The sequence below is a fragment of the Acyrthosiphon pisum genome, chromosome A2 (assembly GCF_005508785.2).
Source record: "Acyrthosiphon pisum isolate AL4f chromosome A2, pea_aphid_22Mar2018_4r6ur, whole genome shotgun sequence".
In the NCBI taxonomy this organism is placed as follows: Eukaryota; Metazoa; Arthropoda; class Insecta; order Hemiptera; family Aphididae; genus Acyrthosiphon; species Acyrthosiphon pisum.
In genome coordinates this window covers 8340281-8365623 of record NC_042495.1, presented here as the reverse complement: position 1 = coordinate 8365623, position 25343 = coordinate 8340281, and the positions used below count along the sequence as shown (strand labels likewise).

Below are 25343 nucleotides of genomic sequence, written 5' to 3'. Positions count from 1 at the left end.
CTCCCCTTGACAAATTCCTGTGGATGCTCTTGATAATAGTATTTCAATAAATAAGTAACTTAGCCTATATAGGTATGTATTATATTACTTAGTCGTGGTTATTACTTGTATTAAGTACGTATTATCATTGATTGTAATTTATAAATAATACTAATATATTTATTTAGGTATACTATAATTATTAATGGTATTATGAACATGATAAAAACCAATATCTTTACTCAACCTAATAACCATATAGGGAGTGAGTCGTGAGGCCCCTGAAAACCCCCTCACCAATGACCACGCCACTGATTTATCCAATATTTAATACTCAAATTATAGACATTTAACTTAAAGTTTTAACAAAATTAGTACTTAGTAGCCTGTAGGTAAGGATGATTGTATGGGACTCCCCGGAGCCAAATCAGAACAGAACGGATGGCAATATCCTCAGAAAGTCACAATAATTCACGACCGACCGGGCGAAACGGCGTTTCCGACATCGCCTGTACACGAAACACGGATGACCGATGACGGTCGACGGGTGCATATTACGTGTTGTGCGGATTGTCATTAACTCATATGTGAATTGTGATTTGTGACTGGTGGCAGAGGCCGAAAACAGCCGCCACTTGCGATCGGTATCTGGGATTCCCCGTAATATCGAGTATCGAACGCCACAAAGACATTGCAACAATTGAACAATATTAGAATTATTTAAGATAACAATGTAGTATTCGTTTTTCATATTATACAATAATAATTACAACAATAATGCAGTAATATAAGAAGTTATCAATTTTTCTATAGACATTTTTATTAAAATTCATGATTCTCAGTTAACTCAATAAAATTGTAATTCTGTTGAATTTTTAATTTCTATATTTTAGTATAATTATTGCTTCAGAAGTTCAACATTAAGGTATGTTTTAATCGCCAACTAATATACAGCGATACAATTGACTAATCAAAATCAATCTAGTTTTCTATCACAGGAGCCACAGAATTCTGCTGTAGTATCATTATTCTATGGTAGTAGCTGTACCTAATGCCACAGAATAAGTGGTCTAAATTCCCATGAAAAATTTACCACTTTGCAGTCTCAACCAATGGAAATGGCCACTGCTACACAGAAACATCTTGGTGCAATGCCTTTGCAACAAACATCACAGCCACCGCCAACCACTCAAATTCAAATCCTTGAATCTTCTGGACCTGTACGTAAAATAACTGCTGTTATTTGCTAACTTTATTGTTTTTTTTTTTCATTTAAATATTATAAGTTCAGGACTTGTCAGTTCGTGCCCTAAAAAAATGCATAAATAAGCAAGCACTGATTCACTAAAAACTGGCAAAATATACATAATATACCAAAAATCTAAAATTATGCTAAAAAATACACAGATTAAAAAAAGAAGAAATCATAAGCAATTTTTTGAAATTACAAGAAATGCATTCCTATTTTTAAAAGTTTTATTTTTAATCATTTTACGTTATGGCAATTCCCATATATTTTTTACATGGAATGAATATAAATTATTGCATTTTTCATAAAATTTTGGCATTTTTATTGTATTTTAACAAATCAATGTTCGTTAATATAATAATTATCATTATAGGAATTTAAAAATCATGTATAAAGTGCCCAATAAAATAGAAAAACACTTAAATATGCTAAATGGACAAAAGTCCTCTAAATATGCAAAATAAAACTTCACATACTTAACCATGGTTCCTTTAAATGGATTTCTATGTCATCTAGCATTAAATACAACTTAGTAAGAATGATATGGAAATGCATGAACTTACGAGCCCTTAGCTATATTTATAATAATGATTACATAATCATTTTTTTTTATCCCAACAAATTTCTTTTTAATTACATTGAAATTTTAAGTATTAGAGTATAAAAAATAAGGCGTGCTATCCAAGAATTGGGGGATTAAATATCTCAGGTTTGATCAGAAATTGGAGTTTGCGCATGCTTATGGTATCCACACAATGTATTTGGCATTTTGGAACCTAAAACAATAATCAATTACTATTATATATACTGTATACATCTAAATTACATTTTTTACAGGAATTAATCAAAAGTGTTCAATCGATTTTGAATGAAATGTCTCCTTATAATATGCTTTCAATAATTAAGCGTTTTAAGGCATTGCCTATTGACAATATGTATTATCTAGAGAAAACTGTTGATTTAGTTTTTGAAAAGGTAATATATATATATATATGATAGTAAAAAATTATATATTAAGTATGAAATATTCCATACAACAATTGATTAACTAATGGTAGATATAATCATTGATTTTAAAATACACAGATAATCCATAGCATAGAAGTTTTCGGTGACTAAAAATATGCTGTTAGCCGCTATTTTTGCTGTATCAGTTTAAATTAAGCATAACGTATATAGCAAACCTAGTGACTGACAGCATATTTTTAGTCACCGATAACTCCTATGGCTTATCTGTGTATTTTAAAATCAATATTTATAATCAATGGTATAACCAATACAAATATTTTAAAGTAATTTATTTTATTATAAATTATGATATACTATAATTATAATTGATTGTTTTTATAAAACTAAAAACCAATATTTTTGTGTTTATTTGAATCCATTGTAATAATGTTTATTATTTACTATATCTTAAATATGAATGGTTGTATTGGTTTTTAAATTAATACAATTTAAGTAACTAATTAAAACTTAATTAAAAAGTAATAATAATTTTAAAACTAATCAATTATACTCACAAAACATATTTTGATTCATAATTTATTATGACCTTTTTAAGATGCTGGTCTTACTAAGTATTTTACTGTTTACTTGATTTATTATATAATTTAAATAGAACTAATTTTCCCATTAAATTCTAGGCAATTGAAGAACAATGGTTTGCTCCTCTTTGTTCATCTTTATGTTCAGCTATGCAATCCTTAAAAGTGATTTCTAATAATGGTAAAAAAGCAACTTTTAAGAATTTGATTATAGATAAATGCCAAAGCCTATTCGAATTAGACAAAGACCAAGAAGTGGAATCTGCTAAGAAATATACTAAAATCCGTTTGTGCAAAGATCAAGTAGTTTTGATAACATACCGACACCGTTAAATAAATTTAATTTGTATTGATTATATTTTTCAGGAAAAGAAAAAAGAACTTCAACTTGAATTTTTAGAGCTTAAAAGAAGATTATGCAAACGTTCCGTGGGAAATTGCAGGTAAAATATAAATCAAATATTAATAAATAATATCAAGTTCCTATATTTTTATATTTTTCTATATTAGATTTATCGGTGAATTATTTAAGCAAAATTTTCTTCCTCCCATTATTATGTTGTTATGCGTTCAGAATTTATCTACTAAATATGCCGAAGTACCACTTGAGTGTTTATGTAATTTATTAAAGACTGCCGGAAAAGAATTGGAACAAGTAAATTTATATTTTATTTTATTATGTTTATTAGAAATAATAGTTTTAATTTGAAAATATTTTTTTCAAAAAATGCAATCTGTATCATTTAACAAAATTTGAATGTGTACTAATTGTAAAAAAATACCATTCAAATAATTCATTAATTTTAGGGAATAAACCATTGTTCATCAACAATTATTATATTAGTATTTATTAATGTAAATATACAATTAAAATGTATAATGTAACCTTTAATATATTGGGATAATCACTGGTGTATACATATTTAAAATACATTTTTATATTTGATTTATTGACTTTTATAGTTAATAAACTATATTTTATTGTTTCAGTTATACAATTTAGATGATACCTTTAAAAAACTTCAAGATTTAACAAATACAATAATTATACCCAATATTTCTTTAAGAATAATGTTCATGATACAGGGTATCATTAGTTTAAGAATGAATAAGTGGATACCAAGTGTTGAGAATAAACCCAAATTGATAAATTATGTCAAAAATGAAGCAGTTAAACGACAATCTATATCGCCAGTTTATGATAGACCTAAAAAACGAAATCATCATGGTGATCACAAATTTAGGAGTGGTGAAAATAAAAATGGTCGTACGTATCTATTATAACCATTAATCTGTATTAAGGGGCTTAGCCAGTTGGGATCTATGAATTAGTTGTAAATGATTATTAATGTGAATGAAATTAAAGGCGAGTTCACATTTTTTTTCAAAATCAAAAACAGTCAGCGTAAACTAACTTTAATTTTTTCAAAACCTAAGGTATTTTGAGCTAAAATTAACAGAAATAGCGAGGCCCCTTAATCAATGAATCAATATTACCATTGATAGTATAATATAGTACATACAACATACTATGTATAACCAATGATATTACCCATATTTAAAATTAAAGTAATTTGGTGGTTTTTTGTATGTGTTTTGTAAATTACTAATTTTGTCTAATTTTTTCATTAAAAATATTAGTAAATGTTGATTAATTAACTACTTTAAAAAATCCTTCCTAAGTCATATTAGATTATTTATTATACATTTGTTAAGCACTCATACGTGTTAAATAAATAAGGCTGGGCAAGTGAACTATTTTTTTTTACTCGTTAAGTTAATTTAGAAAAATAAAAGTTAAGTTTAAAGTTAAAGTTACCTTAATTTTTTTTTAACTTGTAAAAGTTACAAGTTAATTAGAAAATAAAAGTATCTTAACTTAGTTAAAAATCAGTTACTTTTTTTTGTCATTCAAAATTAATAATTATACCTAGGTACCTTTTTTTTAAAACTCACAAATAACATAGTAATTCAATAAATGTCTTATAATTTTTAAATAAATGTATGTGTCAAAATTAACTGTAGGTACTTATATATACTTTAGCAATAAAATAATAAAATAATATTTATGTATTGGTTCACATTATAGTTCATAGCTATACTAAATATTATAATAATCAAATTCATTATTAGAATATAATTAATTGGTGACACAGCTCACGGCTCCACAAAAAGCAATATAGAATCAAGGTAGTGAAAAATAATTTTAAACCACATGTGACACAGTCTACAGACTATTTGTTTACCTATCAGTTTAAAATTTTATGTTCACTATTAAATTCTGTACGTTAACACGTAGTACATACAGTCTTATAAAGAATAATTTCAAACTTTGTTGTCTGCTTATTACGGACCAGACATGCTGGGGGGTTTATTAAAAAAAAAAAAATTAACCCGTGTTCCGGAGTGTTATTAAATACCTTGTTATTTTATTTCAATAAATAAATAGTAAATTCAATGAACTATAACTTATACGCTATTGGGGGTTTGCATTATTTTCATCGACGGGCCAAGTTATTGCTGTAATTCCATGAATGAATAAAAATATAATAAGTTTTACGTGTTATTTAATAAAGTTAATAATGATTAAGTAACGAGGAATAAGTATAGAAATGTGTATATTAAAAATGTATTATTCGTTAATTATTATATCGACGGTGAAAAGGAAAAAGGGTGTAAACGACATTTTTGACAAAATTTGTTTTATTTAATTAAGGCGTAAACGAAATAATTCTGCATCAATTGTGCTCACCTGATTATCGATATGTTGATTATTGACGAAGTTATATTCGATAATAAAATAATCGATAGTTGCAAGGCGTAAACGTCATCGATCAAATTAAAGAGTAATCACCAAATAACAGGCTTAGGCGACAAAACAATATTTTTGAACGTAACCACCATAGCTGTTAATAATAATTTTAAAATATTTTTTATCGGTTTTAATTAATTGTTAGTTATTATAATTATTGATAATATCAATAAATTTTTTTTTGTTCATTTTTTAAATAAACAGAGTAGAATAAAATTATAATAATATTATTATTATTATTATGCTGGTTGTAACCACCAAAATTTAGGATAATAACAAGAATAAGGCGTAAGCACCAATAAGCGTAAGCGACATACTACCAATAATGTTAGACGTAAGCACCAAAAAAGTGTATAAATTAACATTACAGGTAAAAAAAATAACAATTCTTAATTTATTATGTTACCAACTTATTTAGAATATAATTATCTAAAAAAATTGTTTAGGTGAAAATGCAATGAAATTATTTTAAACGGCTTTAAAAGTTAAAAAAAAAAGCAGAAAAAACGGTTGTTTGGCTCTCCTGTAAAATTTATAAAATGTCGCTTATGCCGTTTTTCCTTTCCACCGTTGATATTTAATATTTCAGATAATTATTTTTTTTTTTTCATAAAATTAATTCTTACAAAATTGAATTTTTTTAACTCGTTAATGCCCGGCCTTGTTAATAATTAATAAAATACTTGACATTTAAATGTATGTAATTTCAAGGAGGAAATGAGGATCTGTTTAATGTTGATAGAAATGATTCTAAGTATAAGCAACAAAATTCCACTATTGACCAAACTAAACTACAAGGTTTAAAGGTAATATATTATATTCAATACTTTGGGTACAACTTAACTAAGATATTGAATAAAATTAATTTTCTTAGGAAAACACATCTGTGACAAACTTAGGTTCATCTAAATGGTCATTTTCCACAGACAATAATATGACATCTACAAGCCATCACCCATATGCTGTTTTAAGTTATGATGAAAATTCATTTAATTGTCTACAAAATATGTAGGTATATATTTTTTTGTAGTAATTTTTTTTAATGCCTTATTTAATTTTTTAGGTCAAATGAAGACACATCAAAAAAGCCAATTATATCAGAATCTGAAGAAAGACAAAAAATTATGTCAGGAACGGCATTTAGTAAACTGATTTATTTTTTAAATACACTTGTTTGTTTTATAAATAATACATTTTTATTAATATTTTTTCAGGTGTAACGAGTTTGAAGCCTCAATTTGCTCAACTCTCTCCTTTGATAAATTCTTCAAATTCAAAGCCCATAGAGACTGTTGAAGAACATATTATGTTAAAATTGGAATCAGAAGTTACTAGTAACACTTATATGAAGTGTGAAAATGTAAAATATGAGAACCTAGATGTATGTTTTTAAGACAAAAATAACTTAGTATAAATGATGATCTCAATATGATATATATGTCATATAGTTTGAAAAAATAATCTATACAAATAATTTTTAACAAAATACATTAAATTGTTTGTATTTTATTGCCTGTTAGTTGGTAAATTTGTGTTTGTGTAAATACATTTTGTGTTGTAAGTTTAAATATATTAGGTTTGTAAAGAGGTAAAAATGTATTTAGGATTATCTTTTATTGATATTTTAATCCTAAAGCAAACCATAATACCATTTAAAATATTATAATTTTAAAACGGGCATATCCGCTTAAAATATAAACATCATTAAATATTAAATGTATACGAGATTCCCTAGATAATAATAATACTCTTACCTTCTTATAATACACCAATTCGTTATGATATTAAAATATTAAATCTTAAAAAATCACTGAATATATTCTTCGGAATGTAAATTTTGTCATTTTATATATATTTGTAAGACAGACATCATTTATGCTTATGACGTCCTCAACCTTCTATTGATTGCGCTGGGTAAAAATGTACTAAATACATAACTAACAGCTTTTGCGTTAAATAAAATTATACTGATCCAATATAACTAGACTCTGATTATTAATAAAGTTACATATATATTATAACAATAGCTATATAAAGCATAGCAATAAGATAAGAAAGTTGATTTTCTGATACTTATTAAAACTATGATATTTAATGTGAACAATTATTTGCCCCGCGCAACCAATGAAGCATAAAAATTCAAGTAGTAAATACTATGTATATTCTTAGGATTCGTCATCTGTCGCAACTTTATTGCCCCCAAAACAGACAAGGTTTACAAGCAGTAACTTTTTTGCTGTTCTAAATGATAATGAAAAATCATTGAAAACTCAACAAATTATGTAAATCTTTAATTTTAATTTAATTATCTAATCATTTATATTGAATATTAATGCTTTCAAAAAATATTTTTAGGTCAAATAACACAACAAAGGAGTCAATTGTATCAGAAACTGAAGAGAGCCAAAGGATCATGTTTGGTATAACCTTAAGTAGATTAATACTTATTTTTCAATAAATATTTTTTATATAAATAATAATTGTTTGTTAATATTTTTTCAGGTATAGAAACTTTTGTGCCACAATTTGCTCAATCAACTCCTTCATTAAATTTTTCTAAGACAGTTGAAGAACCAGTGTTAGAATTGGACTCTGTAATTGCATATACAATTAATATGAAATGTAAAAGAATTCTTCTAGAGTTTGAGAAACTGCAAAATATAGATGTGTGTATTTAATACAAAAATATTAACTGTATTATGTAGAGATAATGTATAATCTAAATTATAATCATAATATTTATTGTGATTTCTTTACATAGAATATAATTAATGCGTTATCAAAAGATGAATCTTCAGTAATTCGCACAATGCATGAAGAGTTTGTGAAATCAATGTCACTTATAACTTTAGATAATAATCCTGTTATCCAAACAACAGTAGTAGGAAAAATTTTTGCCGAACTTTTATCCAAAAAAATTCTTTCTATGGTTGCCATCACTCAAGGGTAACAATTTATTTATATTATTCTAATAATAGTTATAATATATTAATAAATGATCAGCAATATTTCTTTATTTGTAGAATTGATGCTGTTCTTAAAAATTGGAATTATTTTATGGTGGATTATCCTCAATTTTTCTCATATATTGCTGCCATTATAGGTAATTTTTTATTTATAGTTTTTATAAATTATTTGAAGTTTACACACATTCTTAATTCAAATGATTTCTTTATAGCTCCATTATTATTATCACAGAATGCTTCATTTGACTTCAACAATTTAAAAGATTCTTGTAAATCTTTACAACCAGACAATTCTAGTAAATTTTTTACTGAAGTATTAAATAAAATTCATGGTTCTAAAGAGACGCAGAACACTAAAGAAGTAAGTTATAGCTTAGTTATTTGTTCTATTTTTCTCATCTTCATTATAGCAACAAATATATATATTATATAATGTTAATTTCTGAAGTTTGGTTAATTTATAATCAAAATGTCCATTTTTGTTTCATTTAGGGTTTTACAATCATAGTTTAAACCTCGGTTAAGCCTAACCCACTGATTTTACCAGCCGAATTCGGTGGTTTAACCTTAGTTCAATGATTGTAATACGGGCACTAACAAACAATAGTTTTTTTGTCACGCCTGCACCGATAGTTTGGTTTTCGACCACGGTTGAAGCGTTCGAAAGCAACCTTTTTCCGTCCAGCGGGCGGAAAAGAGGAAATCCCTAAAAGTGCCGGCCGCCGGGCGCGTATCTCCTGCACAACCAGAAACTAAAATGTATACCTACCACGGTCCTTTCAAAACATAAACTTTTGGTTACATCTTAAATTTATAGTATTACCTCCTTGCATGACGCATTAACATTTAAACATATTTTGTAGAATAGTCTATAATTGTTGCATAGATCCCTGCATAACCTTTTCCATGAACGCAGGGGCATGACAAAAAATAGTATGTGTGGCTCGCGCGGGAAGGCCATTTCCCGCCCTTGCCACACTATATACTATTTCATTAATTTGAAATGAATAATAATACTATAACAGTAATTGATATTATTAATTGTTAATTAGCCTATATGAATAATAATTAATTATATTTTATAATTTTAGCAGCTAGGTGGTATATTATGGATTTACTATAAGTGGAGGGCTTCAGAAAATGTTTCTCTTGACGTATTTATACCTAATAACCAAATAAATGAATATTTTAAAAATAATGTAAGTTTTTAAAGACTTTAAAAACAAGTATTTTTTTAAATTATAATATTGTATTAAATTAAAATTTATAATTTTAGCTAATTGGAGTTTTCCTTTTATCTATTGCTATGTATGATAAAATGAAGCCAATTGATGATAAACTTTTGTATGACATAATGCCTAGTTGGATAAATGTAAGTAATATGTTGGATCAAGAAATTTAAAATATTGCATTCAATTTTGTTTATGCATGTTGATAAAGTTTTAAAATATCTACAATATAAATTAAATTTTTTGTATTTAGATTAATATCAGTGCAGAAATAATAAAACGCCCTCAGTTTGTATTAGCATTAACTATAGCTATTGTCATGGTTATATGTTCGAGTAAGTCAATACTTCTGCAACTATGGCAAAATAGTCTACTCGATTATTAAATATACATTTTTAACTTATAGAACTGAATCACTCATATGATGATTTCTTTAATCATGTTCATGTAAAATTGTTAAACTGCTATATTCGGTTTGAACCGCTTCTACAACTTGAAATCCAGGCACGAGAAGTACAGTGTCTGTGTGGCATTCAATTAATGTCTGCATTACTTCAACATCCAGGAGGTCAGTTGCTAACTGTTTAATTTTTATTTTATTTATTAATATGATTGTATTTCCATTAGGAATGTCGTTGAAACTTTTTCATAAGCTCTACCATGATGGAGTCATAAGTAAAGAATCATTTGAACTATTCATAAAAAAATATGAAGAAACTGCTGATCTGTAGTGTACCCATATATAATATAAAATATATAATTTATGATTAAACTAACACAAACTTACAGCTGTGTATATTCATTAATTAATAGAATATTCATCAATTTATTTTATATAACTAGATACTACATTATTAAGATCTATTATTTTAAATCAGAAAAAAATATTTCTAAATATTGAGCAATTTTTTTATTTATTTTCTATTTAATCTATAATATTATACAGAATGTCTCATTGATTACCCATTGCGAAATTTCCTGAGATAATAAATACATCATAAATCTATTTTAGATTCTGAGCGGAGCAATGAATGTATTGATTTTACAATGATGTGTTGTTTTTTTTTTAATTAGTTTATTTTTTTGTCTATCAACACTATTTGGGCCAGTAAACAGATTCGATTTTCTTCAACAGTATCTTGTTTGACGGGAAAGTGAATCTAGTTGGTGCATTCGGGAGGTCAAAATTTTAAATTCCCAATAACCGGGAAAAAATACATTAAAAGGTGAGCAAGTGGGTGTCGCTCTGCTGTGCAGTAAGTTACAAATGGGTTACTGTAATGGATAGTGTTAAATTTAAATTCAATGATATAATAGCATTGTATAAAAAAAACCATTCTGAGTGGAGAATGAATCTAGCTATAATATATAATATATCTATGGTATTAAAAAAAAAATTGACCTATAATAAATTCCAAATTAATCATATCACAATATCCAATAGGTACTTATAATATACCTACAACATTATATACCAACAACAAACCGTGGTAATATCATAGATATATAATAGTATACTTTAGAAGTTTCAAGTACCCACAAATAATATTATACAATCATTAAAATCACAAGAAAATAACTAAAATATTATTCTAGGTTTTTAATATGTAATTTCGTCCAAATTTGAACTTAGATAAAAATAGACTGTGTGTATGTATTTTTTAGATTTTTTGGTAACAGAATTAATTATTTACGTGACATCTTGTTATAAATTTTCAATTCTTAGATACAAAAGTTGAACATTTTATAAATTTTTAACTACAAAATAATTATTACATTTTTAATTTGAACTTCAAATGCTTATAAAAAAAAATTGTGCCTATGTATTTTTAATATTTTTTAACTGCTATTGTAATAATATATCAGGAGCCTTGCATTAAATTTTCACGCTTTTTTACCCAACAAGTACAATTTTATTGATATTTATAGAAAAAAAAACTAAAAAAATTGAAAACTGAGAATGTCCGTAAACAACTCAAAAAGAGTCAAAATATTTTCAAAATTTTATGGTGTACAGAAAATGAAAATATTAACATTCAGTGAAATTTTCAAATATCTACAGTCATTCGTTTTTTAATTACAATTAAATAAGAAAATCGTCACATCAGAAATCGAGCGAATATCAAATGTTGTAAAAATATGAATTTCAAACGATCATAAAAATTTAATTTGACTTTCTTTTAGACATTTTTTTTTTGATAAAGGTAGACAATATTATGAGGAATCTTGTATTACATTTTCAACTCTTAGATTTAAAAAGAGAAATTTTTACGAATTCTTAACCCAAAATAATTTGCTAATTTTCGAGATTTTTACATATTTTGTCAATTTTTGAACTTTAAAATTTAAATGCTAATAATATTAGAAACTGAAAACGCTCCTAAACAGTTCAAAACAAATCAAAATATTTTATCATGTATAGAAAATGGAAACATAAACAACCAGTGAAAATTTCATGTATTTACGGTCATTTGTTTTAAAGTTACACCAAAAACCAAAATCGATTTTCTCGAAAACAGCTTTTGCGTAAAAATTTCCGTTTTTCCATAATTTTTCTATTGTTTTTCACGGCGCTTTTGAAAACTATTGGAAATTTCAAATTTTGACCTTCCGAATGCACCAACTAGATTTACTTTCCCATTAAACAAGATACTGTTGAAGAAAATCGAAGCAGTTTTATTCCCCAAACCGTGAAGACACACAAATATAAAAAACACATCATTGTAAAATCAATACATTCATCGTTCCACTCAGAATCTAAAAAACTAAATAAATTGAAAACTAATAATGTCTGTAAACAGCTCAAAAAGAGTTAAAATATTTTCAAAATGTATGGTGTAGAAACGCGATGCAGATATAAATATTCAGTAAAATTTTCATGTATCTACAGTTATCACTATATTAGTCTTGTAAAGTATTTGAGTAAATGTGTTTAAGTATTTGGAAAGTAATTTAAATACTGTCTTGGACGTATATATATATATTTGAAAATCAAATACTTTTGAAAATTTAAACGAATTATTCGTCAGTTGTCACTTTTTTTTGTTGAAAATTATTAGGTACCTGCTATTTTATTTATAATAAGTTTTCTTTCATAACTGTTGAGAACCCCTGTCCCCTATTTCCGATGTCTCATTCGTTTGTGAATGTGATTATTACAAAATTTAAATATATAATAATATACCTACTTCTGAAATCGAATATTATTGTTATAATCATTATAAAATAATAAAAAACAAATTTTTTTTTGGGAATGATTTATTTTAATTGCTCTGTATATCCACATAATTTATATTTCATTAACAACTGTTTAATTAGGTACCTATTATTAAAGAATTTCTATAACATAACAAGTTTTATACATTTTCATTTTTCAGTTTACAATTGAAAGTGGTACAAAAAGTTCTAATTATACCTAGGTGAATGTATCATGACAGTTTTAAATTATTAATTACAACATTAATTTAGAAAACTAACTAGTAGAAAAGTAAAATAAAAAAAAATTATTTGAAAAGTATTTAAATACATGGCAAGTGTTTATATTTTATTCTTAAAAGTATTTTAAATATATTTTAAATTCTTTCTGGATGGATATATTTGTATCTATATTTAAATTTTAAATACAATTCTAAAAGAATCTTTTACAAGACGCTGACGCCTGACAGTTATTTGTTTTCGATTAACAAAAACATAACAAAACTGCTACATGAGAAATCGAGTGAATATCCAATTTTGTAAAAATATGAATTTCAAAAGCTCATAAAAATTTAATCTGATTTACTTGTAGACATATTTTTTTTTTGATAAATGTCGATAAATTGTTGAGGAATCTTATATTACATTTTCAAATATAAGATTTAAAAAGAAAAATTTTGATGAATTCTTAACGCAAAATAATTTGCTAATTTTCGTGATTTTTCCATAAATATGTCATAGGTATACCTCATCTCTCCGCCTCAGAAAAATTTTCGACTTAATCGATTTTGGTGTTTAGTGTTTTCACTGGTTGTTTATACTTTATACTAATAATGGCTATAGGTACACGATAACATTTTGATTTGTTTTGAAGTTTTGAACTGTTGACAGACATTTTTAGTTTCCAATTATTTTAGTTTTAGATTCTGAGTGGAGCAATGAATATATTGATTTTATGATGATGTGTATTTTTGTGTGTCTGTAATCACCTTTTTTAGATTTTCTAATTTCTTCAACAGTATCTTTTCTGATAGGAAAGTGAATCTAGTTGCCGCATAGGCGAAAGTAGGGGGGGGATTTAGCCTTTAGGGGCTAAGCTCCCCAAAAATGTCCATAGCCCTCCCAAACACTTCTACATTTTGTTTTAAGCTTATTAAATATTATCAAAGTAAGGCCCTATTAGCCCTAACCCCCAAATCTCAAACGCTATTTGCGCCTATGCCAGTTGGTGCCGGTCTCCTCTTATTCACGTTATTCATGTTTGTATATTTTTCTATGTTATCCTTATTACTTATTGTTTTTTACTGTAAAACAGATTAAATATATTTAAATTAAATAAAAACGGGAAATTGTACGCAAAATCCATTTTGTTTTTTGGTGTAACTCTCAAATAAATTCATTATTTTGAACTGTTTACGGACATTTTCAGTTTCCAATTTTTTTTTTCTCCAATTAAGGAAAAACGGGAGTTTTTACTCAAAATCTGTTTTCGAGAAAATCTATTTTGGTTTTTGGTACAACTCTAAAACAAATTACCGTAGGTGCATAAAATTTTGACTGAACGTTTATGTTTGCATTCTCTATACACCATAACATTTTTAAAATATTTTGATTTAATTTGAGCTGTTTACATTTTCAGTCTCCATTATTATTAATTTTTTTTTCTATAAATATCAATAAAATATTATTTGTTGGTTAAAAAAGTTTGAAAATTTAATAGAAGGTTCCTGCTATATTGTTTCAAAGGCAGATGAAAAAAATTATCCATATTCACAGTTTTTTTTTATTAGCATTTAAAGTTCAAAAATTGACTAAATATGAAAAAATCACGAAAATTACCAAATTATTTTGAGTTAAGAATTCGTAAAAACTTTTATTTTAAAATCTAAGATTTGAAAATGTATTACAAGATTCCTCATAAGTTTTTCTACCATTGAAAAAAAAAAAATTCTACAAGCAAGGCAAATAAAATTTTTATGAGCGTTTGAAATTCATATTTTTACAACATTCGATATTGACTCGATACTCACGTAACGATTTTCTTATTTTGTTGTAATTAAAAAACGAATGACTGTAGATACTTGAAAATTTCACTGAATGTTTATACTAGCATGTTCTATAAACGATAACATTTTGAAAATAATTTTCTCTCTTTTTGAGCTGTTTACAAACATTGTCAGTTTTCGATTTTTTAGTTTTTTTTTTCTATAAATAACAATAAAGTTTTATTTGTTGGGCCAAAACGTGTAAAAATGTAATACAATGCTCTTGATATATTGTTACAATAGCAGTTGAAAAATATTAAAAATACAGTCACAATTTTTTTTTACAATATTTAACAAGTTTAAAATTGAATAATTATTTCGTGGTTAAAAATCTATAAAATGTTCAACTTTGATATCTAAGGGTTGAAAATTTTAAACAAGATTCCACGTAAGTAGTTTATTCTGTTACCAAAAAATCTAAAACATACATAATTACAGTTTATTTTTATAGTCATTTTAAGCTCAAATTTGGACGAAATTACATATTTAAAAACCTGGAATAACTATTTTAGTTGTTTTGTTATGATTGCGTATGATATTATTCGTGGGTACTTGAAACATCTAAAGTATACTATTATATATATATGATAGTACCACCAGAGGCGGACTTACCATTTTTCCGCCCCTAGGCATAACAACACTAGCGCTCCGTACATTGGCGTGCTCCCACGGGGGGGGGGGAGTAATGTTCCATGAACTAAAACAAAACTATAAAAATTGTATTTAGGTATTTTTATACCAACTAAACAAATAAATATTAATACAATTTTGCATAGGTACATTTGTACACTTGTACAATAATTAAATCATTTTTCGCCTTGATTTATGTGAGCATTCTAGTCTCTATAATCGTAATCGATTAGCAAATTTCTGAGCAGTATGCAGTATGCACTTTACAGGAGACGGGCGACAGTGCCAGCGTTGCGCGTCGTTGCAATATTTATTATTATTAATTTCTTTATCAAGAAACCTGATTTCCAGAATTAATTCCAGTATTCTAATATTGCGGTAACGGATGCGGGGTGAGGCGGGTCATTCCACTAACTACTAAGCACTGTGCGAGCTGTCCCCCACCTAGCTAGTGGAGTGGCTTTATACAATGTAGTAATGTATTAATGTACCCGGCGGCCCGAGGCAGTATATTTGACTGCCTTGGCTGGCGTTTTGCGCATGCGCCATTCACATTATTGTACGTGTGTACGCTTCATACCCGTATACCACCACCTATGCATTAACACAGGCAACGCCGGCAACTGCCTTGTCGTCTGTCGAGTGTCGAGTGTCGATGTTGAACCTCTAGCGGTGGCGGCGCAACGCGGCGCGTGCTGGTCGCAGAATTTAACTCAAACGGCAAGGTTATTATAGCTTATAAATTAAAACGTTACTGCGACGTGACTACGTGAGCCATTATCCGGTTTCATGCAAGTTGTATACGAAAAAAAAATAATATAAAATATAAATTTAGGTAAATAGAATTATGAAATTATGAAAAACTAAAAAGTAAAAATTAACTAAAAAATTGCGCCCCAAAAAATATTGCGCCCTAGGCCAGTGCCTTGGTGGCCTATGGGTAAATCCGCCCCTGAGTACCACGGTTTGTTGTTGATGTATGACGCGTTACCTATATAATATATTTTATACCCAGATTCAGTCTCCGCTCAGAATCGTTTTTCTTATACAATGATATTATATCATTGAATTCAATTAATGTAATACCATCCATTATACAGTGACCCACTTGTAACCTACTATACAGCAGAGCGACATTCACTTGCCCACCTTTTTTAATACCGATTTATTCCGTATTGATCATTTGATCGTACTATCGCAGATTATACAAACTACGAACATAATCTGTGGTATTTGGTATTATTAAATAATAATGCAACCCTGTGATGTTATTTACAACCATAGTCATATACTTTGTTGTTTTGTGTCAATTACAATATAATATACCCCGTTTGAATAATTATTTATAGATTGTGTGTTTTACTTGTCTATTATTATGATAAGACGACCGATAATAAGAAAACGAGTTAGGTATGGCAACATCGAGTATTTACTATTTACTATTTATAATTGGTGGTTCACATATCACATTATAAATTTGTTTTCGTTGTTTTTACAGTCATCAAAAATATCTAAATATTTTAAATATTAATTATTTTCTTCACACCAGGACCAGGCCAGTAGGCCACTTCTTATATAAACAAGCCAGGCCACCGGGCATTGTCCCAGTTGCCCGGCGGGCCACTCCACCCCTGTTTACAAATAATGCATAAATAATAAATGAAATACCTAACAAGTGATTTGGCATTAATAAATACAATATCAGTTCAAGTAATTTAGTAAAAATTCATAAATATTTAAATTAACATTATGTAATATACAGGAGGCTGGCTTTATTATATAGTATATATATGTACTTAATTGCAGTCCTGTAAAGTATTTGAGTAAAAGTATTCAAATACTTTTTTAAGTATTGAATAACTTTTTAAATACTTTCAGCATGAAGTATTTTGAATGGTATTTTAAATACTTTTTTTTTGTATTAAATACTTTTTGGTATTGAATACTTTGGTTTTTTATTCGAAATAATTGGTTGGAAAAATATTATTGTCAACTACAATAATAGAATAATAGTTTTATTTAATATTCTGTATTTCTGTGTTTGCCGAAGTCCAAAGGTTTGTGAAAACCAGATTTCTAAATAAAGTTATTCAATATTCCCTTTAAAACTATTAGATAACTATTAGATTACCTACTTCCTATGTGTTTATATTACGATAATTAGAAACCCACTTTAAAAACCAAAAGTATTTGAAAAGTATTCCAAATACTTATTCAAAGTATTTGAGTAGTATTTGAAATACTTTACAATTAAAGTAATTGAGTAGTATCTTAAATACTTAAAAAAAAATGTATTTGAGTATTTACTCAAGTACTTTTTAAAAGTATTCTTTACAGGACTGCTTAATTGTCTGTTAATCTTAATTGTATAAAATTCTATATTGTTCTATTCTATATTGTTTTATTCTTATTATGTAATTGTCAAGCTATCATAGTTTGTACTAGCGGCTTTTATAATAGAAAAAAAAAAAAACATGTAATATTTTAAAAAATATATATACAATACCAATGTAAATTATTCAGTAATACCATCTCAACTATCATAATATTACAACATTATATAAGTATAATCATAAATAAATATTAAAAATGATCGTTTGGGTTAATGTTTATAGATTAATGTCTATGGATATTATTAATTATTAATCATATTATTATCCATGACAAATTAGTCATGATATTATCTACAAACCTTAAGATTAATCTAGGCCTGTTGTAGTCTGTGGCATGAGTGCATGACAAAATAACTATTACTAGTAAGTAATAACTATTATTTTGTCGTGGTCTGTGGGAATATATTCACAATTCGAGAGGTAGGTACGTAATATATCATTGGTGATGGCCGATGGGTATTCGGGTATTCCCATAATACTGGATTACTGTCCGGCGACTGCTATACAATAATTGTTAAGAAGCAACACTAAAAGTCTGAACTCAGCTGTTGGCTTATAAATCAAGTGTGAGGTGCATAGAAAAGTAAGTAGAGGTGAGTGACAATAAATTACAATATAGACAATTAGTAGCTAATAATGTTACATTACAAAATAATAATAATAAATAATAATAATACTGTTAATAATTAAAAACATTTTTACAGAATTAAACTCATTGCGTAATATACATTGCTAATTTTCTAAATAAATTTAGGTATATTTAATTTACCATTTATAATATTACTGTTAATGTTGATTAACCTAGTAATCTACCACAGGGGTTCTCCAGAATACTCCTGTAGCTATGAGTAATGCTCAAAATTCCAATGGACAATCACTGATTGCGCCATTTTATCCAATGGAAAAGACTACTATTACAGATTCTTCGCGACAAGTACCAGTGGTATTACAGCAACCGTCAACTACTTCAATTCAAATACTCGAACCTTTGAAACATGTACGTATAAAAATTGCTGCGGTTAAGATTATTCATCCTAATATCGCTTATGTGTTAGACTTTAATAATTTACCACATATGCCACCAGGATAAGAAAATATATTATCATAAATTAAATGTTATTCTTAAGAGTGAAATGTTATAAGCACATTTATGTATACTAGATTATATTTTGTATACTATAAGTGCGTTTATCATGGACGGTCACAACGTTCACTGTGCATGCAGTATGAACCGTTCATCAGGCACATGATATAAACAACAAGGTATGATAGTAACTTTTTGACGGTCAAATTATTCAATAAGCACGTGACATAGTTCATTTTTACAATTTATTAAAAGTTCAATATTTGTTAAAGTATATTAATTTGAATCTTACAAACTTATTAAAAGTATACTATTAAGAAATTTTCTGATATAATTAAATGTTAAGTTATTTACTATCCATATAATTTTCATAATTTTTTTTATTCTTCTCACTTTTATTAATTTTTCAATTTTATTTGTCAGGTATTTCTGTTGTATCCTGTACCTGTACATACATTTTAAATATATTTCAGAATAATGGAGGAGAAAATACATCCTGTAAAGAGTCCTAATCACAAGTCAATAAATTGACATGTGAACGTATTTTTAGTACCTTCAAAAGCCACAGAAATCTCAAATCTTATATGCATATAATTAAATATAGCTAATATATATAATATAAGACAAGTTGGTTATTTAAATGAAACTTACCATACTGTAATTCTTAAAAAAAACTAATGTTGAGTTGAGTTGCCAAAAATTGATTATTTTAATGTTTCAACAATATTTAATAAACACAATAATCCACTAAATCATGGTTAAGGGACCATAAAAATATACTATTAATTTATCAGACTTTCAGTTTATAATAATAAACAATGTAATTAATTTGTATACGTTAAACTGTGCACAACCAAAAAAACATTATCATTTATTCTGTGTACGAGTAAGTTATATTTTTTACAGGATTTCAACATAAGCGTTCGATCAATTTTGAATAAAATGACTCCTGATAATATGTCTTCATTAACTAAGTGTTTTAAGGCGCTACCAATTGACACTATTGAGCGTTTAGAGGAAACTATTGATTTAGTTTTTGAAAAGGTAAAACAAAAACATTATACTTCATTGTTCTAGGGTTCTATCTTATTGGAAGTGTAAAACAATTGTCTTAAAACTAAAATATTCAATTGATAGATCATTAATTTTATTACAAAAATTATAAAAATATCAAAACAGTGTTAAATGTTTGTTTAATGTATTAATTTTTGTAGCAATGATTGATCTATATTCTATATATTTGTATTTTAGTTTTTTAACTTTAAGCAGTAGTAATAACAGAATTATAGTCCTAAAAATATTTTGGTTATTATTCATTATTATGTATCATTATTAAGTATCATTATTATGTCCTTCATAAGTGTTAAATTTTTAAGTTATTCACATTAATGAACATAATTTTTTATTAAATTTCAGGCAATTGAAGAGATATCTTTTGCGCGTCTATGTTCAATTTTATGCTCATCTATGCAATTTGTAGAAGTTAGTACTAATTATGGCCAAACAGAATCTTTTAAAAAGTTAATAATAAGTAAATGTCAAAGCCTGTTTGAACTAGACAAGGCCCAAGAAATGAATGCTTATAAGAAACTCACTGAAATCAATTCTTGCAAAGATCCAGTAATTTTGATGACTTACAAACGAGGCAATGGAATGGTTGTTAATTTGTTATGATAATAATTTTTAGGAAAAGAAAAAAGAACTTCAACTTGAGTTTGAAGAAAATGAAAGAAGATTACGCAAACGTTCTGTAGGAAATTGCCGGTAATTAATAATAAACAATAAATGAAGATTAAGATTCTATATTTTTTTATTGTGTGTTTTTAGATTTATGGGTGAATTATTCAAACAAAAAATTGTTACTTCAGATATTGTGTTGTATTGCATTGTGAATTTAGTCACTAAACTTGATGAAGAATCAATTGAGTGTCTATGCATTTTATTAAAGATAGTTGGAAAAGAATTAGAACAAGTATATGTACAGTTTATTTGTTTAATTAAGTGAATTAGAAATTATAGTTTTAATTTTTTTTCCTATTTAATCTATATTATTTTTCAATAATAAATGTAAACCAAATGTATTTATTAAGTTGATTATCCATTCAAGATTATTTAATATTGTTACATTTTGATTAAGCCTAACAACAAAGTATACTTTTAATATTTAAATGTATCACTTACATTAATAGTAATTTCAAGATACAGAACTTTTAAAGTAGAAGCCTATAATATATATATTATAATTTGAAAATTAAATTATTGTGAATAACCAAATAACATACAAAATCTTGCTTCTAAGATTAACTTATTAAATATATTTTATTGTTTCAGTCTTACAATTTAAATGATACTTTTGATAAACTAACAGCTTTTACATTCAGCGACAAGAAATCAAAGATTTCATCTAGAATACAATTCATGATAAAGAATGTCATCGATTTACGTAGGCAAAAATGGATATCTGAAAAACAAGATTGTCTTCATGATAATAGATATAAAAGTCACCGTATGTATCTTAAACTTGTAAAAATAAATAAGTAAATAACAGGACTAATATAATATTTAAAAACTTATTTGATTTTATAGTTTTTTTTGATTGATTTTAAAAAACTTATTTTGTCTAATCTTCTCACTGAAAATATTATTAAATGTTGATTAATTACTCACTATGATGAAAACACATTTTAAAATCATATAAATTTAATTTTTTTGAACTTTTAACAATATTATGTTAAATTATATAATTGACCAATATTATAATAGTTACCATTTAAGTGTCCTTTTTAGATGAAGATAAGAATGGGTGGTATGTTCATCAAAATAACACAATTGTTCATCAAAATAAGTATAAGCAACGACATTACATTAATATACCAGGTTTTAAGGTAATAATATATTATGTTCAATACTTAGGGTACAATTTGACATCAATATTAAACACAATTAATTTCCTCAGGAAAACACATCTGTTACAACCTTGGGCCCACCTAAATGGTCACTTACCACAGTTAGCAGTAACCCATATGCAGTTCTTAATGATGATAAAAAGTCATCAAATTCTCCACAGATTATGTAAATATATTTTTTATTTAGCTTATAATTTTTTTTTATTAATATCCTACATTTTTTTTAGGTCAAATAAGAACACATCGCGGAAGCCTGTTATATCAGAAAGCGAAGAAAGACAAAGAATGATGTCTGGTATGGCATTTAGTAAATAGACCTATTTTTAAAGCATCGTGTTTATTTATTTTATTTTATCAGGTGTAGCGAGTATGATGCCTCAATTTGCTCAATCCACGCCTTCAATAAATTCTTCTAGTTCATCACAGCTAAAAGAAACTGTTGAAGAACCAGTGTCCGAATTGGACTCAGAAATGGCTAATAAAATTAGCATGAAATGTAAAAACATCCTTCTTGAATATGAGCAAATGCAAAATTTAGATGTATGTTTTTGATATAAAATTATTTATCACATATATATTATAATGTATAATTTGAATTTGGCCTTCTTATTATAGGATATAATTTATTCATTATCGGAAGATGAAACTTCGGTGATCCGCACAAGGCATGAAGAGTTTGTAACATCAATGTCACTTATAACTTTAGATAGTAGTCCAATTACCCGAACAACGGTAGCAGGAAAAATTTTTGCAGAACTTTTATCTAAGAAAATTCTTTCTATGGATGCCATAACTCGAGGGTAATTATTTATTCATGGTGTTTAACATTCTAATTCATATAATTTTTATTTTTTTTTTAAGAATTGATGCTGTTCTTAAAGAATGGAATGATTATTTGATGGATTACCCTCAATTTTTCTCCTATATTGCTGCCATTATTGGTAACTTTTTATTAATACAAGTACTTGAAGTATACAAACATACTTACTTTATATGTTTCATTTTATAGCTCCATTATTATTATCACAGAATGCTTCCTTTGATTTTAATAATTTAAAAGATTCTTGTACATCAATACGACCTGACAATTCTAGTAAATTTTTCACAGAAGTATTAAATAAAATTCTTAGTTCCAAGGAAACGCAGAACATTAAAGAAGTAAGTGATTATATTTATTAAAGTAATTTGTTCTATTAGATTTTGACCGGATTACAGTTATATGATTTCTTTATAATTTTATGTTGTGTGAGCTGTAAAAATGTTTCAATATTTATATTTATGGGTTGCTTTTTGGTAGCAAATCTTATTTAGTTTTTTTGTGGATGATGATATTTTAAATTTATCAGAAAAAGCTAAAAGATTGTACCTACTAATTATGTATCCCTGTTTTAAAGAAGGATTCTGTTATTCATTAACTCATATAATTTGTGAGAAACATTTATCGTAACATTTTCTTGATATGAATTCAAAATATTTTGATTTTTTCTATTTTATTCCCAGAATCTATTTAAAAGGTCATTGTTAAAAAATTAATTTACCAGAGACTTTTTTTTCTTCACTGAATATCTATTATACATTCTGTAATATGACATAATATTATATAAGCTTAGACAGTCTAATTAAAATCTATAAATCCTAATCTGCTTAGTTTATAGATTTTTATATATTACTATATGTTTTTGATGTTATTATATTTTACATATGTATTGGCTTCTATTAAATAACATAAAATATAGGGAACACCAATGCAATCATTTATTGCTAATGGCACATAGTGACAAATGACGAGTAGATACTTAATTCCCACCTGTCAATAATGTGCAACTTCTTAGTTAAATCTCATTAATATAGCAATAAATGATTGCATTGATGTTAGTTATTTAGCTAATTTATTCCATTATAACTTATTAGCTTATAAATGTTATTGCGCCCGGTTTGCCTGATCTTTACTATAACTATTTTTGTAATTTCAGCAACTAGGTGGTATATTGTGGATTTACAACAAGTGGAGGACGTCAGAATATGTTCCTCTTGACGTATTTATGGCTAATAACCAAATAAATAAATATTTCAAAAATGATGTAAGTTTTTAAACTTTTTGTTAGTATTTTTTATTTAATTGTATTTAATGTTTAATTTTAGCGAATTGGAGTATTCCTTTTATCTATTGCCATGTATGATAAAATGAAGATGACTCATAGTAAACCTCTGTACGATGTATTGCACAGTTGGATAAGTGTGAGTAAAATAATTAACCAGCCTATTTAAATTATCGCATGTTTATAACAAACATTAATGTTGTTAATTCATCTTCTTTTCTTTTTTTTTAGACTAATATCAATGCTGAAATAATTAAATGCCCTCAGTTTGTGCGAGCATTAACTATAGCCATTGTCATTGTATGCTCTAGTAAGTCACTTCTTATGCATGTATAGTAAAATAGTTACTCAATTATTAAATATTAATTTTTAACCTATAGAACCGAATCATTCATATGAAGATTTCTTTGATCATGTTCATGTGAAATTGTTGACCTGTTATATTCGGTCTGAACCGCTTCCGGAACCTGAAATCCAGGCAAGGGAAGTACAATGTCTATATGGCATTCAAATTATGTCTGCTGCGCTTGAACATCCTGGAGGTTAGTTACCAACTATTTAATTTTTAGATTTATTATTAATATCATTTTTTCCCCCCAAAAGGAATGGTATTAAGACTGTTCCATAAGCTCTATCAGGATAGTGTTATAAGTAAAGAATCGTTTGAATTATGGAAAAAAGAAGATGAATTCAAAGCTGGATTCGATGAAGACCTAGAAACAAAAACTATGGCTGTTGTAGTTTTAAATTCATTCTTCCTTTCACTTGCAGCAAATGATTCTGATGAAGAAGAAACAGCTGATTAGTGTACTAACATTAACTTATAGTGTATCTTATATACATCGATCAACAAACAAATTCTTCCATTTTTTTTTTAATATTACTGTAGAATGTTTTGATGAATAAGAAAAAAATCCTAACTACTACATTTTTCATTTATTTCCGTTGAAATTCAATAAATTATTTGTTAATTTGCAAATATTAGTAGTTTTTTTTTATTTAAAAGAATACTTACAATTTATACTAATAATATCACAATAGGTACCTAAATTAGACGAATAATACACCTAGGGATACAAATATACATGAAAACACGAGAGGGGGCAGACAATTGCATCTCTGAGATTTAATATATTAATTTATCAATATTATTATTATTTTTTTTTTAAAAAGAAGAGATTTATCATTATTTTATGATTATTAAAGAAG

At 26.7% G+C, this 25343-nt stretch overlaps 2 protein-coding genes across 5 annotated transcripts; both read left to right on the top strand.

Annotated features, from left to right (window-relative positions):
• Nucleotides 1–475: 475 nt before the first annotated feature.
• LOC100569195 (eukaryotic translation initiation factor 4 gamma 3-like) lies at nt 476–10570 on the top strand. The gene is made up of 22 exons (XM_008187486.3): nt 476–904; nt 965–1199; nt 2066–2203; nt 2875–3078; nt 3142–3218; nt 3286–3430; nt 3766–4042; nt 6299–6393; nt 6462–6595; nt 6651–6730; nt 6802–6968; nt 7757–7869; nt 7943–8007; nt 8090–8253; nt 8349–8533; nt 8611–8690; nt 8766–8914; nt 9645–9752; nt 9830–9925; nt 10036–10117; nt 10189–10350; nt 10410–10570. Exons 2-22 carry the CDS (start codon nt 1092–1094, stop codon nt 10511–10513), a joined length of 2733 nt encoding a protein of 910 aa, XP_008185708.2. The 5' UTR covers nt 476–904; nt 965–1091; the 3' UTR covers nt 10514–10570.
• A 7913-nt stretch (nt 10571–18483) lies between these two features.
• LOC100163319 (eukaryotic translation initiation factor 4 gamma, 3-like) lies at nt 18484–25113 on the top strand. 4 transcript variants are annotated; one of them, XM_008187484.3, is made up of 19 exons: nt 18484–18638; nt 18864–19042; nt 20036–20173; nt 20546–20749; nt 20817–20893; nt 20957–21107; nt 21461–21635; nt 21905–22014; nt 22086–22201; nt 22263–22330; nt 22394–22575; nt 22651–22835; nt 22897–22976; nt 23045–23193; nt 24009–24116; nt 24178–24273; nt 24366–24444; nt 24515–24676; nt 24738–25113. In XM_008187484.3, the coding sequence occupies exons 2-19, from the start codon at nt 18890–18892 to the stop codon at nt 24938–24940; spliced, it is 2436 nt and encodes an 811-aa protein (XP_008185706.2). In that variant the 5' UTR covers nt 18484–18638; nt 18864–18889; the 3' UTR covers nt 24941–25113. The 4 variants fall into 4 exon arrangements, with proteins under 4 accessions (XP_008185706.2, XP_016662061.1, XP_008185707.2 ...); XM_016806572.2 differs by having other exon boundaries at nt 18485–18638; nt 20957–21101; nt 24738–24940; XM_008187485.3 differs by having other exon boundaries at nt 18485–18638; nt 21917–22014; nt 24738–24940.
• The last annotated feature ends 230 nt before the right edge of the window (nt 25114–25343 follow it).

Excerpts from the sequence above, each read along its gene's own strand:
- LOC100569195 (XM_008187486.3), top strand. The coding sequence starts at position 1,092 with ATGGAAATGGCCACTGCTACACAGAAACATCTTGGTGCAATGCCTTTG. Across the intron at positions 6,596-6,650 it reads TTTAATTGTCTACAAAATAT|GTCAAATGAAGACACATCAA; the intron begins GTAGGTATATAT and ends TTAATTTTTTAG. Across the intron at positions 8,534-8,610 it reads ATGGTTGCCATCACTCAAGG|AATTGATGCTGTTCTTAAAA; the intron begins GTAACAATTTAT and ends CTTTATTTGTAG.
- LOC100163319 (XM_008187484.3), top strand. The coding sequence starts at position 18,890 with ATGAGTAATGCTCAAAATTCCAATGGACAATCACTGATTGCGCCATTT. Across the intron at positions 22,836-22,896 it reads ATGGATGCCATAACTCGAGG|AATTGATGCTGTTCTTAAAG; the intron begins GTAATTATTTAT and ends TTTTTTTTTAAG. Across the intron at positions 23,194-24,008 it reads AAACGCAGAACATTAAAGAA|CAACTAGGTGGTATATTGTG; the intron begins GTAAGTGATTAT and ends TTGTAATTTCAG.